At 46.7% G+C, this 18,222-nt stretch overlaps 1 protein-coding gene across 2 annotated transcripts; it reads left to right on the plus strand.

Moving 5' to 3' along the window:
- The first annotated feature begins 274 nt into the window (after positions 1 to 274).
- On the plus strand, positions 275 to 17,022 carry LOC128917045 (T-box-containing protein TBX6L). Of its 2 annotated transcripts, XM_054219570.1 has the most exons (10): positions 275 to 356; positions 777 to 1,104; positions 5,658 to 5,802; positions 6,835 to 6,937; positions 7,390 to 7,554; positions 7,898 to 8,044; positions 8,512 to 8,582; positions 11,099 to 11,190; positions 11,914 to 12,106; positions 12,758 to 17,022. In XM_054219570.1, exons 2-10 carry the CDS (start codon positions 1,089 to 1,091, stop codon positions 13,182 to 13,184), a joined length of 1,359 nt encoding a protein of 452 aa, XP_054075545.1. In that variant the 5' UTR covers positions 275 to 356; positions 777 to 1,088; the 3' UTR covers positions 13,185 to 17,022. The 2 variants fall into 2 exon arrangements, with proteins under 2 accessions (XP_054075545.1, XP_054075546.1); XM_054219571.1 differs by lacking the exons at positions 275 to 356; positions 777 to 1,104 and adding an exon at positions 4,408 to 5,242.
- Positions 17,023 to 18,222: the final 1,200 nt, after the last annotated feature.

Genomic DNA, 18,222 nt, shown 5'->3' on the forward strand with positions numbered 1-18,222 from the left:
CTCAAGTCCTTCAGTTTGTACTCAGCCTTCCCTTCAGTGAGAGCAGTGCCTTGAACAAGGCCTAAAACCAGTGTCTGATCCACCATGAGACTCTTGGATCACTTGCACTAGCACTGGAAGGTGCCAGCCGAAGGAGTTTGGAGCCAGTAAAACGATACGCTTGCATGCCTGTCTCATTAAGTAATTGCAACTTTCACTCATGAAGCTCAGCTGAAAGAATACTGCCTGTAGAGCAGCCTTGATTCTGAGCTTCAGAGCAGATGTGATGCCGCGGTGAGGACCCTGCCGTGGAGAAACAGTGCAGTAGGAAAACTAACTGTGCAGTTAAAGGCTGCGTGAATACAGAGCTTGGGTAGGTAAGTAATGTTGTATCATCAAATGTGTTTCTGTTAGTAGAGAAGACATCTGTTGGTGAATGGATGCTTTGCTGCAGCATCCCAATTGTGAGGGCAAACTTTACCACAGGTTGTTAATCACCCACTTAGGAAGGAACAAGCTCAATACAGTCCTGATTCTGATACTGTAAATCAAGAGTAAAATAATTCTGTGCTCTGGAGATGAAAATCATACCAAATCCATGGAGTAGCCAGAAGGAAATTTTTCCTGCTTGCTGTTTAAGGGATTTTTTTTATTTTGTAGGTAGGTCTTCAACTGATGTTTTTGGTCTTCTCTCTATTTGTTTAAAAGTGCGTTAGCAGTAAATCAAGGTGCATTTCCTCTGTAGGGTTTCCTGTATGTCAAAGCCATGTTAATTCTCTTTGATTTTCTTCCCTTAGCCCCAGCCATTGCTGCAGATCCTTCCTCTCTTTGTCCCGTTGGACATCAAAGGATTACAAGAGGACAGCCCTGGCAAGAAGCTCCTCCCTGCTCATTAGCCTCCATAAAACAGGAACTCACCTTGGCTAGCTGCGCTTGGAGTCCCATCCTCATCCCGGTCACTCTTGACACTGGATCTCAGAAGGGAAGGGCTTTTGCTTGCTTCAGGAAATCAGACCTGCTTTTGAACTGGACTATTTTGTCTTCCCTTGTAAGAACTCTGGTGGCTGTCTTGGCCGTGCAAGCTCCTAGACTACACAGTACATGGAAAAATGCAAGCTTTACCAGGTAAGTAAAGGACTCCCTCCTTTTCCTTATTGCGTGGAAGGATCCTAGAGTGTACAATCATTTTAGAAAGACAAGAAGTGCTCCTGAAGGGTTAGCAGCATTTATAGTAATGTGTGTGTGGCTGGAGAGGATTTATAAAATGGTGGTGTTTTTTGTAGGAATAGATGACAAATTGTGGTTTTGAGTGTTCTTTGTGAGCCTTGGAAGACCTTTTGTTAAGATAGTGAAGGTTTACTCACAATTGAGCACAAAACTCCCTTACCTGTATCACCTTGTGCAGTGTGATTGTTCACTGAAGCCTAGAGGTGTCATTTGTGTATTGTCGGCAAGGTACCAAAGGTTGAAGGCCACAGAAGGTTTGGAAATATTTGTTATGATGCTAATAATAGTTCTGGTACAAACCATCTGTTTTTTCTTTGGTTTTTCTCTGCCCTTTGAAAGTCTAAACCCCAAGCAGGCATACCTCACCTCTACCAGATTCATGCCTAAACACAGGATTTTTGTGATTTCCTTAGGGTGTTATTTATGTTTTTCTTCACCAGTCCATCTCATAATATGCTGTTAACCTCTTCTGAGTGGGGTGTGATCAGATTGGGCACAACGACAGATACACATTGGGAAAGGAAGGGCCAGTCTAGAAGCGCAGCATTTGTCAGTGTAACCGAATCCCAAGTTTAGTCTTGGGCTTTACTCTGCATCGGAAGGAAACAACTATTTACTAGTTTAGGTGTGCAGTTCCACATTAGAGGTGGCTGGGTATTCTCCGCTTCCTTTCTCTACCTCTGCAATGTGCTGTTTCATTCATAAGCAAAATACACGTGCAATGACTCAGATAATTTTCACTTTTCACCGTTGTTTTGGGTTTTTATGTAGCAGTGCATACTGTATTGATCTGATTCATACTGATTTCTGCCACTTCAAGAGAATTTTAACTTGAAAGCAAGAGAGCAACAACAAAAAAATCACAGACTGTAGTACGGTACTTTATCATGTTAAAGATTCCAACTACTGCAGAAGTCACCTCATTTTCTTATTGAGTTGTTTCTGGTGTATGATCCCACACGGCAGAAATTTTCCATGATGACTGGGTGCATTTGACAGGTGAAGCCATTTCATTTGTAGAAACACCATACTTTAATTATGGCCAAAAAGCTTTCTGGTTCTGAGAAAAGATGTTTCCTCCAGACAGTCGGGGTGTTTCTACTGACATTTATAAGATTAGAGAATAGGGGTTTTTTTTAGGTTGTTGGCAAGATTAATTTCTCAGATAGCTTTATATATTGATGTGCATTTCTTCCCTGTGGACACTGGACAGCTCTTAGTGTTGGACTTCTTCACACAGAAGATAACAACAACAAATGTAATAATAACTGATTTTAGTGAAGGTAAGAAGCATACCTTTTGCCTTGCTGGAGTTTTCCCAGTATTGCAAACCCTGTCCTGTACTTTGTGTCTGAGTCTGCAACAGATTTTATGGCATCATAACGTTGTCTCAATAAATGACAATTAATTGAGGGACTGCTTTAGGTGAATGGATTATACTCCAGCGCCTTCTGTGCAAAGATCTTATCCCCCCTGCTGAGCATTACTGAATTGACTCTCATTTCTCTTTCTCTTCTCTCCATCCCCAAGACAGGAGAGCCTGTTCTGTACAGCTTATTCTAGATACAGAAACTGTGGCTAAACTACTCTTACTTGTATAAGGACTTTTAAACCAAGCATGGAATAGTTTGAAGACCTCTTAATTTTCAGTGCCTTTATCATAGCAGCTATCTTCCTTTTCAACCTCATCTTGGCATAAATAGTATGTTTTAAAATGTGCCACATGCGGTGTTACCACCACTGTGATAATAATAATGAATACTTTTAAAAAAACTTACAACTAAATTTTTTGGGAAATATTTAAATCTCTTTCAGGTAATACTTGAAATAAAAAAAAAAGTTACATAGAAGAGGAAACAACAGAAGTACAGATCTAATGTTTTCAGTTCAGTGCTTGGACACCCTGCCACAACCCTCTCTGTGCTGTAGCTCCAACACGGCAGCATCTTTGTGAGGGAGATGTGTGTGATTCTTGGCATTAGTTACAGAGGCACAAACTAGGAGTGAATTTGAAGTGCCTGGCAAGCCAGCCCTTGGCTCTGCAAAGAAAATCCAAAGTGGATCCTACAAGTAGATCCACCACTGCAGAATCCCACTGAAGCCGCTCTCACACGACTGTGTAGTCAGCTGTGTCGGCTCCATTAGCAAGCTCACACCCTTCCTGGGGTCCAGAGCCCCATGCAAGCTGTTAATGTCCTGTTTTTCAGCCTCAGACTCTGCATACAAAACCTGCAGGGTGAGAGACATTGCCTACATTTTAAAATCTTTGCTGCAATGTTTATTGTATGCTCAGCTCTTTTCCCTGTCTCCTGTAGCATCTCACACTTACAGGTGTGTTGTGGACTCATTTTGTTAAAAACCAGACTATAACATCTGCCTTTGATTTTTAATTCGGTATTGAACTCCTTTCACTTCAATTCCTCTTGATTTTCTTGGAAGTCTCCCCTCAATAAGGACTCCGGAGATCTGCCTTGTTGCAGTCGCATTTAATAGCATTGGAATTTGCTTACAAAAATGTTAATTGTAAAATTAATTTGGGGAAGGAGTGAGCATCTGTCTAGCTAATGAAAATCTGTTTGCATGTATTTGTGACTGGATGACTCCTGTGGGAAATCAGCCCAATTTTATTGTAACTCCTTTTGATACATGTGCTGCACTGAGCTACCGAATGCATCGTCTCCTGGCAGCTTTCATGTCTTTGCAGGAGGATATGGGGGAAGCTTTAGTAAGAAGATGTTAACAGGCTAATCTTAGTGAGCAAACTAGGTGTCACTTCTTAGCCAGTTCATTAATGTTGGATCAAAGCAGAAAAAAGGGTCGAGGATATTTTTCTTAAATGCCTAAAGACCTTTACAAACTCACAAAATTATGTTTAAATGTTTTTGACTTCCTAATACTGTGGGAAGAACCCCTTAGACTCGCATTGGGTTGTTTTTGTGGAAAGATGTCGCTTTCTGAAAAAAGCTGATTTCTCTGGAAATAGATGTCTACTTTTCATGCTTGTTCTTTTGAAGACATAGCTCAGGAAGCTGTAACAAGGTGGAAATTCCCTTATATCTTATATGCTCTGAATAAGATCTGATCAGGCTGAGAGGCAGAAAAATCTCCCTTGTAAACAAAGCCAAGTGTGGCTGATATCGTGTCCGCCAGCAGAAGTGGCCTGCCGGCACTGAGCTGAGCGCAGCACTGCTGCTGTGGGTGCCCGTGAGTCGAGCAGGTTTATCCACACCTCATTCAGGCTGCAAGGCGGTGTTGGTAAAGCCTTACTGGGTATGAAATCAGGCCACCAGTAGCTATACCAGGTCACGTTTTTCACCTAAAACAGAACTGTGGGGTTTTTTGCCTGGGCCTTTCAGTATGGCAGCAGCAATCTTGTGCGTGTTACAATGTTGTTAGGAGCACGTATAGAAGGTTTTTAATCCAAACAGCTTTACAGAGGTGGTGGGTACCATCAACACCAAAGCTGGTTCCTCCAGAATAGTTTCCCTTTCCTCTTCCCCAGGACCATAGTTAGTCGTCTGCCTGTAATAGAAAGTGGAGGCGTATTGCAGGCGGCTCCTCTGATGTGCCATGGTGTGTTACTGAAGAGGCAACTTCCACCGCCGTCACAGGCTCCTCGGTTGTCTCCAGCTCCAAGTCCAGTTCAAATCAGCCGCCCTCTTTTCAGTATACTCCATGGTCTGGCTCTTTCACCTCACTTTCTTGCCTTCACTTACATTTGGGTCTCCCGTTTGTCCCTGCTTTGTCCTCTGAAGAGATTTTTCACCTCTGCTACCACCTACCTGTCTTTTTCTCCCATTACCCACGGGTACACTCAAAATCTTTCCAATGCTTTCAGCTTTCATTTTATTCTCTCGGTAAAGTGTTTTGTGTAACCCTGATCATACCAGAACAGGAATGAAAATGGATGGTGGCTACCTGCCAGTATGAGTTTTGGAACAAAGGAAGTCAGGTTGAGTTTGTGCAACACACAAATCTCTATGAAAGAACTTAACAGCTAAAAAGAAACCTCTTGGAAAAGCCTTTTGTAACAAATGTAAGTAACTACTACTACTGCTACTACAACTAAGTAATAAAAAGCCTTTGAAGGAAAATAATGGGTTTTCTCTAAGAGGTGTATTGTGCACAGACTCCCTAGTTCTCCGCAGCACCAGGGACCTTCATGGGTGAAATCACAGCATTCAGCTCCCTGAGCTGAACCAGCGCAGTGCACTGCACAGTGGTTTGGGGCTGAGACGTACCCTGGCCAGACGGGAAGAGTGACGGCCAGATGTACGGACCCCATCTGTTACAACAGCATGTGAAATTCATTAGCTCCCTGCACCGGAGGGTACTGGGAAGGCTAATGTGGGTGTTGTGTCTCAAGGCCCTGTCTCAGAGCAGGAGAGACTGCTCCATGCTGGCTCCCCTCCTGCCTGTCTGAAGTTACCATTTTCTCTCTCTCTTGGTAGACGTGAAAGCGCCGTGTGAGGCACTTCCTTCCCCCAGCCTGGAGCCCTACGCGCAGAGTTCCATTGTGGTCACCCTGGAGGACATGGGTCTCTGGATGAAGTTTCATCAGATAGGAACTGAGATGATCATCACCAAATCTGGCAGGTGAGGGCAGTGGGACATCTGCCCACACCACATCCCTCCAACCTGTTAACAAAATCTCATTTTTTGAATGGTGGCCCTTAAACTAGTTTTCTAGCCAATTATGTGTGTATCTTTGCCTCTGGCAGAAGAATTGCACTTTCGGGATGTCATAGAAGTCCAAACTGTGAAGGGCAAAAGGTCACTGTGGGGCTGATGGGCTGAGAAATCTCCTGTACTCTTATCTCAGCACTTAACACTGATGTTTTTCCTGTCACTGCGAGGTAGCCCTGGAAAGTGCCCTGGGCTTCCTTTGCCTCCGTCACAGACAGCAGCAGTTGGGCAGTAAATGCCTGGTTTTGAGTCTGTATTTGCAGACAAGAACATGGCGTAGAATAGTAATGATATGTGCGTGCAGACTACTCTGAAGTTTAAATGAGTCATGCATTGTGGAGCTTGCAGTGAAAGAATATGAAATTGTGAAATCGTAATGTATTGTGTCAAAGCTGCTGTGAGCTGAAATAATCCCTTTGGGTAGGGAGGTAGGTGTCAAAGCTTTTTTGCAGAGTCAGAAGATGAAAGTGGTAGCAGGGAGCACTGGAACAGAAAGCTAGATGTGTTCTTAGATGAGAGCATGTTTTCTACCCATGCTAGAAAATGTTCTAATCTATCCTCCTATCCTATGATAGCTGCAGAAGACTAGGAACTACTTGCAAATTCCAAATATTTTCTTTTAAGTTTCCCACTGTGGTGTTACAGAAGTACAGAGTGGTGTAGCAGAAGAACAAAAGCAGTAACAATGTCAGGCCATCAGTCACTGCTGCCCTGTTAATGCCTATTCCACCTAAGCCTATCTAAGTAATAGTAATAGTAATTCATGTCTAAGTATTAGACAATACATCAGTAAAATGGTAAAAATGTTCTATAGCTGGCCTGTAGAAATACTGCTACCAGAACATTGCACACTAGTGAGTAAACATTACCTGCTGCTGGATGATTAGACAATATCCACTTCATAGAGAAATTCTTATACTGTATATTTCATCTCTCCTCCAGACGAATGTTTCCACAATGCAAAATCAAAGTCTCTGGCTTAATCCCATATGCCAAGTACCTCATGCTGGTAGATTTTGTGCCAATGGACAACTTCAGGTACAAGGTAAGTACTTTAAATAATAGAAGTTAGCTGTCCTTCCATCTTCATTTGAAATAGATTAATCTTTATGCTTCACTGGCCAGGCTGATAAATAAATTGTCTTTGGACAAAGTTCAGAAGTAATTGGTGGATTTTATGCCTCTCTGGAGTTATTTGTCAGTTTTGCTCAGGGAGCGGCTGGAAAGGTAACTAATTTTTATTGTAAGCAGTACAGTTTTAATCATGATTAATGTCAGACTTCTCTGGCAGCCATTGGGAGACAGGGAGGAAAAATGACGCCTAAACTTGGAGCTGTCTTGGTAACATGATTATGGCTTATAAGAGAGAATCTGCTTCTTGTCAGGACTGTGCTTCAGAGGAGTCCACTGAATAAACAGTGAAGCAAAATTGCTGGAGTTTCCCTGTAATGAAAGGAAATTTTTTTAAGCTCTAGATTTCTGTCTTTCCCTTCACAGTGGAATAAAGATCAGTGGGAAGTTGCTGGAAAAGCAGAGCCCCAGCTCCCTTGTCGCACCTACGTCCACCCAGATTCCCCAGCTCCTGGCAGCCACTGGATGAAAGAACCCGTCTCCTTCCAAAAACTGAAGCTCACCAACAACACGCTAGATCAACATGGGCATGTAGGTTGTAGCTGGCCTCTGAGCTGTGCTCTCTCGGAAATCATTGCAGGTGGATGTTAAGGGAAATAAGTGAGATTTGTGAGAAATCGGATCATGTGGAAATTAAAACCCATCCAAGTGCCCTCTCTTCCTTCCTAGCCTAGCCCAGCCCTTGTGCGCTCTTAACTGCCTGCGAGGGAAGGCTTTAGTCTGTACTGTCACCATAGAGGCATGGTGACACCAGTCCCAGCCAGGCATCCCTAGTTTGAAATGGATGTCCTGGGAGTCTCTACAGGAGGCTTTGCAGAGCGTGTTGGCAGTGGTTGCACATGGAAACTTTCTCCTTTGTCTGTCTCTGTGCCAGATCATCCTCCACTCCATGCACCGTTACAAGCCTCGCTTCCACATTGTGCAGGCAGATGACCTCTTCAGTGTCCGCTGGAGCATCTTCCAAGTCTTCAGCTTCCCTGAGACTGTCTTCACTTCTGTTACTGCCTACCAGAATGAGCAGGTATAGTGGGCAAGTGCTGCTCTTGGACACGTTGCTAAATAATCTGTCTTTAGAAATCTTGCAGAGGAAGGTGTCTCATTCCAAGCTAGTCACCCTGGGCACCTCTGATGGACAGTGGAAAGAAATAGGCACATTATGATTCCTATGGAACACATCTACTCTGGGATGAGATGAACCATGCACCTTAATTGTAATAAGTGCGCTGTCAGTGATTAATAGAATCCTAAATGCAGTAAAAAGTATGGGCAAAAGTCCAGATAATAGATACTGACCCTGTCTATTTCACTAGTCAGATGAATCCCACACAAATTCCTGCTGACCCTGGCAAAGTCACTTCTCTCTTTGTGTCAGTGCATGCCCAAAACCCTCAGACAAGCTGTTGTGATAAGTACTGAGGTGAAGGTCTTGAAACAGTAAAGAACCCAACCAGTCACCATGATACTGAATCTTGTTCCTTTTATTTTAAGATTACAAAGCTCAAGATCGACAACAATCCATTTGCTAAAGGTTTCCGCGAGCATGGGAAGAACACTCGAAGGTAAACTGTTTTTCATCTTTATTTATAATTGGAGTTCACTTGTGAATTTTACCTCAGGCCATTGAGCAAAAACTATACCAGCTAGCTCTGCAGAGCCTGCTGCATTGTGCACACTGCATTTGCCTGTGTCTGGGAAGGATGTCCCCTTGTGCAGCCTCCTCCCAAGAGACCTGGGGAGTGGAAGGGCATATAGGATTTCCTACAGGAATCATAGAATCATAGAATCTTCATGGTTAGAAAAGACCTTTGAGATCACTGAGTCCAACCATACACACACAAAAAAAATTCCAAACCCCTACAATCTCTGCCACTAGAGCATGCCCTGAAGTGCCACATCTAGATGTTTCTTAAATACCTCTAGGGATGGTGACTCAACCACCTCCCTGGGCAGGCTGGTCCAGTGCCTGACCACTCTTTCAGTAAAGTAATTCTTCCTAATATCTAACCTAAACCTCCCCTGCCGCAACCTCGGACCATTTCCTCTGGTCCTGTCATTCACCTGGGAGAAGAGGCCAACACCCACCTCTCTGCAACCTCCCTTCTGGTAGCTGCAGAGGGCAGTGAGGTCTCCCTTCAGCCTCCTCTTCTCCAAACTATAAACATGCCCAGCTCCCTCAGCCTCTCCTCATGTGACCTGGTCTCCAGAGCCCTCACCAGCCTGGTAGCTCTCCTCTGGACACGCTCCAGCACTTCAGTGTCCCTCTTGTACAGAGAATCCCAGAACTGAACACAGTACTCGAGGTGAGGCCTCACCAGTGCCGAGTACAGAGGCACCATCACCTCCCTACTCCTGCTGGCCACGCTAATCCTGATACAAGCCAGGATGCTGTTGGCCTTCTTGGCCACCTGGGCACACTGCTGGCTCATGTTAAGCTGGCCGTCCACCAGCACCCCCAGGTCCTTTTCTGCTGGGCAGCTTTCCAGCCACTCTTCCCCAAGCCTGTAGCGTTGCTTGGGGTTGTTGTGACCGAAATGCAGGACCCAGCACTTGGCCTTATTAAACCTCATACAACTGGCCTTGGCCCATCGATCCAGCCTGTCCAGGTCCCTCTGTAGAGCCTTCCTTCCCTCAAGCAGATCAACACTCCCACCTAGTTTGGTGTCATCTGCAAACTGACTGAGGGTGCACTCAATCCCCTCGTCCAGATCATCGATAAAGATATTAAACAAAACTGGCCCCAAAACTGAGCCCTGAGGGACACCACTGGTGACCGGCTGCCAAGAGGATTTCACCCCATTAATCACAACTCTCTGGGCACGGCCATCCAGCCAGTTTCTTCCCCAGTGAAGAGTACACTTGTCTATGCCATGATTCGCCAGCTTCTCCAGGAGAATGCTGTGGGGGACGGTGTCAAAGGCCTTACCGAAGTCCAGATAGACAATGTCCACAGCCTTCCCCGCGTCCAGAAGGCGGGTCACATGGTCATAGAAAGAGATCAGGTTGGTTAAGCAGGACCTCCCTTTCCTAAACCCATGCTGGCTGGCCCTGATCCCTTGGCTGCCCTGCACTTGCTGTGAGAGCTCACTCAAGATGATCCTCTCCATGATTTTTCCTGGTATCAAGGTCAGGCTGAGACCTGTGTTCCCTTGCAAGTTGGAGTTAGACTGGAGTTTGATGTGTAAATGGCAGTGATAACAGGCGAACACAGTAGATCATTGTGTCTCTTTGAGATCAGCTGGATTCTGACATTTGGAGGCTCCTTCATCTCCTTTTCCAGTATGCAGAAAAGCATCTCTTCCAACAGGAGATTTTGTCTGCAAGAGGGAAGATGGATACTAATACCAGCGAGATCTTCTGTCTGGTCTGAGGGCAGTTAGTGGATGAGACTTAAAAAAAAAAAGCTTAAATGCAACCATTAATTGGCAATAGACAGGGGAAAAAATGTTTTTTTCCAGGTGGAAAATGTTATGAAAATAACTGAGATTGTATTTTGTGTTATTTTACGCCTGAAAAAAAAAATCTCATTTCCTGATGAAAAAGGCCAAAACTGACTCTTTTCTACTTAAACTTTGAAAATGTCATGGATTTTCTTTTTCCTCCTAATAGGATCATTTCTGACTAAGCTTAGACTCATTTTCCATTTAGGGAAAAGCTGCTTTCAAGTGAAAGACCCAACCTACTGTACACCTACCTGTGTGTGTATTATGTATATCCAACATAGACTACACTTACAAACTCAGTGCCAAAGCCTCTGGTGCTGAGTTTCCATGTTGACTGTGCCTTTTGTGCCAACATGAAGCGGGCAACCCCTTTACCGATTTATCCCCAGTCTCCTGTCAGGTGGGGGCTCTTGCTGGAAGTGCACACTGGTGGCAGATGGCATGGCTAACCCTGCAATTCCACTATGGCAAACGTATTCCCCAAGGACCCATCAGGGTGCTTTGCTAGGAGAGGTGTAAGTCACAGAATGTCACAGAGGTTCGTCCCATCTTTCTGTCTTCCAGGGCTTGCCCAGCATATTTATCTAGGCAAAAAGTTTACATCCAAGCTACCCCCACATCTTGTTTCTTTCCAGGGAAGGACGAGCCAAATGCCAGAAGCCTAGTCCAGCCAAGGGCCAGAAGAGGAAGCTACCTGAGGAAAAGGAGTCCGGTGCTGAGGAACGTGGTAATATTGATCACAACAAACCCAGAGAGTTCATTCCAAACAGTGCCTGGGCCACAGGAAGGAAAAAAAGCAGCCAACGTAGCCCCCTGTCTGGGGAGAGTGGCCTGGGTGGAGTCCCTAAAGAGAGCTGTGCATAGCTTGGAGTCTCTGACTCTCTGGGAATGATCCACAGGAGCCAGCTCACAAGTCGCTTGTCATTACTGACTACTTGTCAGCTCTCTCAACAGCCTGGCCATGCTTTGTGACCACCTATGATCGTAGGCTGTGCTTTCATAATGTTTCTCTTCAATAGCGATATGAGCTTGCAGTATCACCCGTTGCTTTCTTGGTTCTCATCAGTGCAGTTGTTCCAGCAATGCTGTTTGTGCAGCTGAGTTGTGGTGCAGATGGGGGAACTGATACCATTAAAAAAAGAAAAAAATCTTTACTCTTTCTGTTCAGTTGTTTTTAAGCTTGGTCATTCCTTGCTCCAGTTCACAGTGCTGCTTGCAGTAGCACAACTAAGGAGAGAGAACAGGGCAGGACCAAACACCACAGTGTAAGGACAGAAAAAAGCTGCGAAAGGCTAGTCCCTTAAGGCAGTGTGACTGCAGAAGAGGTATTAGTGTGTTTTCTTCCACCATCCTGTGATTAATGCAGCTGCCAATAGACCATTGTGAGCTCTGGCTCCTTCTTCCCCCTTCTCATTTCTTTCCATTCTTTCTTTTCCCCGCTGTGAGTCAGATTTTGAGAAAGATGAGAATGCAGATGTGAAGGAAGAGAGTAACCCCATCGTGGTCAGCAGTGGATACCCCTTCTGGGTCTCGGAGCAGAATGGCAGCCATTCCTTTCCTGCAGCATCACCAGTGCCAGCTGACCAGAGGGAGGGTCTGGCCAGAGAGCAGCAAGTGCCTACGCCGTCCTACCAGACATATCGGTGAGTCCCACCTCCCAGTGCTCATGTCCAAAGCCACTCTTTAACTGATGGGATTCCTCATCTTCTAATGGATATTTCCTAAGAAAAACAGCCAGTGGGAGTGAGGAAGGATGCCTTTCTGTTGGACAGCATACCCTGGTGATAGGTGCTAGATTAGCATGGAGATAGCTCCACAACAAAGCCTTTCTGTGTTACTTCAAACCCACTGATTCTGGGCATACTCATGTCTTAGTAGTCCTCTTTATTTCCCTGTCCTGAAATGCTCTCCTAGCCAGCTCTATGTACTGCAGAGCTTGCCTGTCCTTTGAAGGAAGCGTGTTGGAGGAGTGGCAGGACTCCAGTGATTTTTATTTTTTTTTTCCTCTCCTTCTTATCATTGCAAATTCAGGCGTGAGTTGTAGTGAGCCTAGACTAGAACCGAGCCAGAACTAGAGTAGTCTGGGTTTGCCTTCTCGGGATTTAGTTTTTCTGTGTGAGTGACAGCAAGGCTTGGACTAAAATCCATACGAACAGTAAGATGAAGCAGTAGGTAAGGGGAAGAGTGCATGCTAAGAGCTTGCCCTGCCTTTCCCCAGGGGAGCTGTGTGGGTTTTCAGTGGTTTTCCGCTGCGGTAGGTTTGACTCGTTCTTCTCTCTGCCCTCGGGGTTCAGGTTCCACGAAGCCGGGGACAGCCAGCAGCTTCCCACCCGTGACGCCATGGCCTTGAATGATTTCCGGGCAAGGTGCCACCCCTTGGATCTCACCACGGTGCCCGAGCATGACTCCAAACAGCTCCCAGAGGGCTTTACCAACCTGCCTCCGCTCCCCCCACCTCTGCCTCCTCCTCAGGACTACACGGGAGTGGTGAACATGGCTCTAGACTCTGTTGGGAAACCCGGGGCCCGAGCGCCCATGTACAGTCCTTATGGCACCGAGCAAGGCCTTGGCCAGTGGATGGTGCCTTCCCACAGCCAGTACAGGGCAATGAGCTACTCGGCCTTCTCCACAGAGTACAATACACAGGGGGCTCCAGGACATGCCCATGGGACCATGGCAGAGTGGAGCCAGTACCCTCTGTTCCCCTATGCCTGCTGGTGAACGGGGAAAACCCTTCCCAATGAAAAGACTGAAAGAAAATTGTAAATGAGATAATATTTGCTCTGGAGTGTTGATCTTGAAGCCTTGTCTGCACTAGGCAAAGAGGTATTGCTGCACGCAGTAGCATGGGACACCTTCTGTCTCCTTGCACAACAACCCTCACTGCATTTCACAAGCAATGGCCAAACTGGTGACTGCCCCGGCCATGTCAGTGTGAGCCTGGATGAATCAATGTGTTTTGCAGCGTTTTTCTTCCCAGCAGGAGTAGGAAAGCACAGGAGCTGTGAGAGCAGTATTTAAAGAGCTGACAAACTCTCAGTCCCAGACTGTTTGTGTCTCGCATTTGGTGGTTTCCAACATCCTTTCCTTCCAGGATTCATGTGCAAGGACATAGGGGCTGAGGAGTTTCAGTAAGCCATCCAGGTGGCCAAGAAGCTGTAGAGAATTATTGCAAAGATGAGCAAAACAAGCTATCCCGGTGCCCCCTTGAGCAGTTTCCTCACTTAGTATAGTCAGACTAAAGCTAGAGTCTTGCCTTTCTTCCAGCAGCATACGGGAGTAAAATACACAGCAACGCCTGTGTGTCTGGAGGGAAGATTTTGTCCTGTGCAGGAGAAGTGGCAGCAAGGCTGAGTGTTGTGTCTGCGTGTCCCCTGTGCCCATCCCTCTTCTGTCACCCCTAGGTTTGAGGTTAGTGAAACGCTCTTCTTTCTGCTGGTGGTGGAGGGAGGTTATTCACAGAATGCAGGGGCTGCTCTGGGGATTTCCATAGGGCTGTGGTTGTCAGAAACAGGGCCACAAACACCAGTGCTGGCTGTGTCACTCTGACCTCTTCCTTTCGAGGGAAATGAACTCTTTCACTGTGAACCTCTTCCTTTTTCCACCCCCTGCCACTCCTGGAGAATATAATTTATAGTTGTGGTTACTGTGCTACACTTGGAGCGAGCTTAGTCAATAGACAGTTCTCACCAGCCCGGCATTGCTTGTCGGGCATATGCTTTAATTAATACCCTGTAGGCATGGAGCTGCGTGCTGCATTGCTGCTGAGCTCAGCACCTCCCAGGCTGGTCGGCAAAGTCATCTTGCCGCTCTTTGGAAGTCTGTAGGGATCTGCTGCCATGTTTCGTTATCAGAGCAGTTTCACCTCCCTTGCCTCTGTGGTCCCATTGTGGGGAGGAGCTGTTTTGCCAGGATGCACGCTGCCTTGCAGAGAGGATTTCTCTTTATCTTTGTCTTGGAAGGGGGAAGCATCCCTGTTTGCCCAAGTGGCAGAATGGCCCTGGTAACGGGGTCTTGTTTGAGACAGGCTCTTTGCTTCTCAGGGAGGGTAGACATGTTCCTATGTGTTATTTAGGGAATGTTTTCTTGTAACGCTGTTAAAAAAAAAAAAAAAAACTGCTGTGTGGCCTGTAGCCATCAGTGGGCAGTGAGGTGTGTCATTTAGCATGTATGCCAGATGGTTTTCTCTGTGTGTGCATGCGTGCGTGTGTGTGTGTAGCAAGATGTTGTCTGTGAGCAGACCTGGGCAGGTTTGTGACCACCAGTGCATCGGGACCGGTGTGCAAGTACACCGGGAGAGGCTGCACACTGGTCTGTTCGGGTACCAGGCTGGCACTGTGCATGTGCATAGCATAGAGATGTCGAGCCATGTTTATTATTGTTAAGATGACTTTGAAAAGTAGCCCCACAAATTTGTGAAACTCGACTACAATGACTACTTCCTTATTTAAAGAGTATATTGCTAACTGCTTTTGTACCACAATTACGATACGTAGAGAGCAGCCAAGTACTTCCCCTCAGCTTCATAGGATGGGTGTGAGATGTGCAGCGCTTAAATAAAGGTCAGGCTCCACCACAGTATATGTACATAATACCCCATTAACCTCTTCTCTGATAGCACCCTGGCCAGTAGTTATTTATACCCGCTGTGCTCGACACGCCTGTGGATGCAAGTGACTCAGTAAAATGAAATCTGGTTGGGGAAAAAAATTTAAAGGAGATTGTTTTTAAGCCCAGAATATTGTGATTTCCTGCTATCTAAATTCCAGCCGCGTAAAGGCAGGTCAGCTGTAAAAGGCTGTCCTCTGTGGATGAGAAGAATATTCTGTCTCTCACTGTTAGTGGCTGATTTTGCCACCACTGTTTCTATGTCTTAGAAATGAGGTGAGAAGGCTGGCCAGGGAGTTCGGTACCTTGACCTGTGTGCAGGGACCCTGGGAGAGGTACTTTCTGCGAGGCTGTCCTCCTGGTACCCTGCAGTGATTGCTGCTAGTGCCATGCTAACAGGGAAAGAGAAAGTAATACATCCCCCACACAGGCTACTTGGTTAGATCTATTTCTTTATCTTTGAAGTTGGGTTGTATTTCCTTCTGTCACTGGGTGCTAATGAGGATGAAAACCACGCTATGGTGAGTATGAGGAACTGAGGAGAACTGGGCAGCACAGGGAAGCTCCTGTGCAAATATGGGTGTAATGTTCTTTTTTTCAAACCTTCAGAATAGCTTTGCAAGTGCTGCTGCCCCATGGGCCTGTTGGTGGAGCTGGTTTGGCAGACAGCTCTGCACTGGGGTAAGACTCAGCCTTGTGCCTAGGACAAGCCATTAATTACTCATCAGCCTTCTGTTGCAACAGGACTCCTTGCCCTCCTTCAGTGAATCATCCGTCTTATTAGAAAAGTACCTTTGCTTTCCTCGCTCGCCTGTCTCTGGTTAGAGACTGCGGCTTGGCTGGTTTGTGAAGCCGTTGGAAATTTTGCCCGTAGGTGTGTGCTTTGGACTCTGCTGCCGCCTCCTCCCTTTGCAGTTCCCACTGTCTTGTTTTCTTCAGCTGTGGCATTTAAAAGTCTGTGTGAGCTCGACTGAAACACTGTTTTTGCACGCATGTGAGATAATGTAATGCCTCTCTGACAGCTTCAATAAAAGGAAATGAGACATACGGAAGGCAGGCCATTAAGAGCAATAAAATAAACTCTAAAGTGTGTTTTTTGTGCATCTCTTTCAAGCACACCAGTGGCTCCACTTTAGTCATGTTACCTGGGGCCAGTTTGTACACGCATGACACACACTGTTGATCTCAGCGTTCATTGTTCTCCGCAGTGTATTCAGTGAGCCCCCAGTTATCTGCTTGCATTGCTAGATGTGACTCAGTCTCTTGCACTAACTCTTTGCAGCAAATTGTTTATTTTCTCTGCGTTTTCTGCTCCTCTTCTGCAGAGGACTTACATAAGGATGAGGGCAAATAAACTATAAATGGGATCTAGGTAAATTTCCTATGGGAAATAAAGGTCTTGATTTATTTTGGTTTATCCTGCTGTTTTTTGCAGCCTTAAGCTTGTCTGACACTGCTTCAGTGCAGATGGGAATGGCAGAAAAATGCTTTCTTGCCAATGCTACAGTTCTTCCACAGACAGCTGTATCCCAGTGAGCAGCCACAGAGTTCCTGTGGTGCTCCTTCCCTGCAGCGCAGCAAAGTGCCCACCTTTCCCCACAATTCGCAAAAGATACATCCAGCCCTCCTAGGGGTGCAGGATCCCCTCTCGCCTGGCCCAGGATGTGGCCTTTGCGCTTGTATCCACTCGGTCACCCTCTGGCTCTGCAGAAGAAGCTACCAGCTGGTTTCAGTAAGAGCTTATTTGATTTCCAGGCACTGGAGGGAGATAGATGTGCTCAGATGGAGAAAACTAAACTTGGCATCTGGTGCATCAGATCAGCATCCTTGCCCAGGCTGAGACAGCATCCTCATGTGCATGGTAGAGGGCAGGGTCTCCCTGTCCCCGCCGGGGCTCAGTGAGGGCCCAGGGAGGCTCCTTGCCTGCAGAGAGGTACAGGGACATCCTGGAGAGCAGCATTTCTGTGTCCAGGTGGCCTGAGGCCCTTGTAGCTGGACAGCCGGGCTGAGCCGGACTCACTTCCTTCTGGGTTGACCTGACTGCGCAGCACAGGGATGTCTGTCATTTGGTCCTTGGTGAGCCTCCCGGGAGACTCCTCCAGTGCATTTCCTTGGTCAGTGTATGTACTGGGTCACCTTAAGGAAATCCAAGCAAGCAGTGCAACCCCCCCTCCAGGAATAATAAAATTCTTCAAGTCAAATGGGTTTTTATTGCAGAGCTTAAAAGCCACTTAATTCGCAAGCCCCAGGTTGGGATCCCATACGGAGCCTCTTAGCAGGGGGGATGCAGCATTTGGCTGACAACAACAAACAGCAGCCGTCACCCGCCGTGCGGGGCTGGACCGGCACAAAGCCAAATACCTCCTGCCTGGGAGCTGCAGGCAGCTGCCAGCCCCCCTCTCCTGCTCATCAGTGGCCAAATGTGTGGGCTGCAGGTGTCTTCACTTACCTGCTTCCCCGCCCTCAGCCTGAATTCACTTTGGGAATGGCCAAGAGCAAAGAGAGAGGGGGTGAAACTGTCCAGGGCCAGCTGGAGAAGGGAGGACAAAAGGTTTTCCCCAAAGCGTGATGAGGGGGTGCTGCGTCCCACTTTCCCCCTCTGCCCTGAGCGATGCCAGCCCCAAAGCCCACCCAGAGGCTGGGTGCTCGGAGACAACTTTGCTGCTGTCCTTTTGCAGCTGTATGGGGTGCCTGTTTCTGCCTGTTTCTCTAGGGCTTGACTCTCGGTTCCCTGGCTGCAAGAGGCAGGCGCGCTGCTGGCAACTCCAGGTAAGCTGGTTTCACTGTGGTGCTTTGCAGAGATGTAGTAATGTTTAAATGTGGCTCCTAGACGTTACAGCAAATCCGGGCAGGAGAAGCCCAGGCAGAGGTAATGCAGCTGCTTGCAGGTTCACAGGGCAAAGTGAAGCAAGTCGGGAAAACGTTTCGTCTCTGTGGCCCATGCTCCCCACAGTGTGCGCTGCCCAGAACAAATGCCGAAGTGTTCTTGGGACCTGGGCCTGAGCAGCAGCATTGGACAAAAAATTAACCAAGGGTGAGGAGAACCAGCAGAAAAAGGGTGAGGAGAGGCACTGCAGCTGTGATGAGCAGTGGTGCTGCTCAACTTGATTTAGCGGTGTTCCTTTTTTTTTTTTCCCAAGTCATGTGAGTT

This window comes from Rissa tridactyla, chromosome 13 (assembly GCF_028500815.1).
Source record: "Rissa tridactyla isolate bRisTri1 chromosome 13, bRisTri1.patW.cur.20221130, whole genome shotgun sequence".
NCBI classification, from domain to species: Eukaryota; Metazoa; Chordata; class Aves; order Charadriiformes; family Laridae; genus Rissa; species Rissa tridactyla.

Coding starts and splice junctions, on each gene's coding strand:
- LOC128917045 (XM_054219570.1), top strand. Junction 8,045..8,511: donor CTGCCTACCAGAATGAGCAG/GTATAGTGGGCA, acceptor TTTTATTTTAAG/ATTACAAAGCTCAAGATCGA. Junction 12,107..12,757: donor CCGTCCTACCAGACATATCG/GTGAGTCCCACC, acceptor CTCGGGGTTCAG/GTTCCACGAAGCCGGGGACA.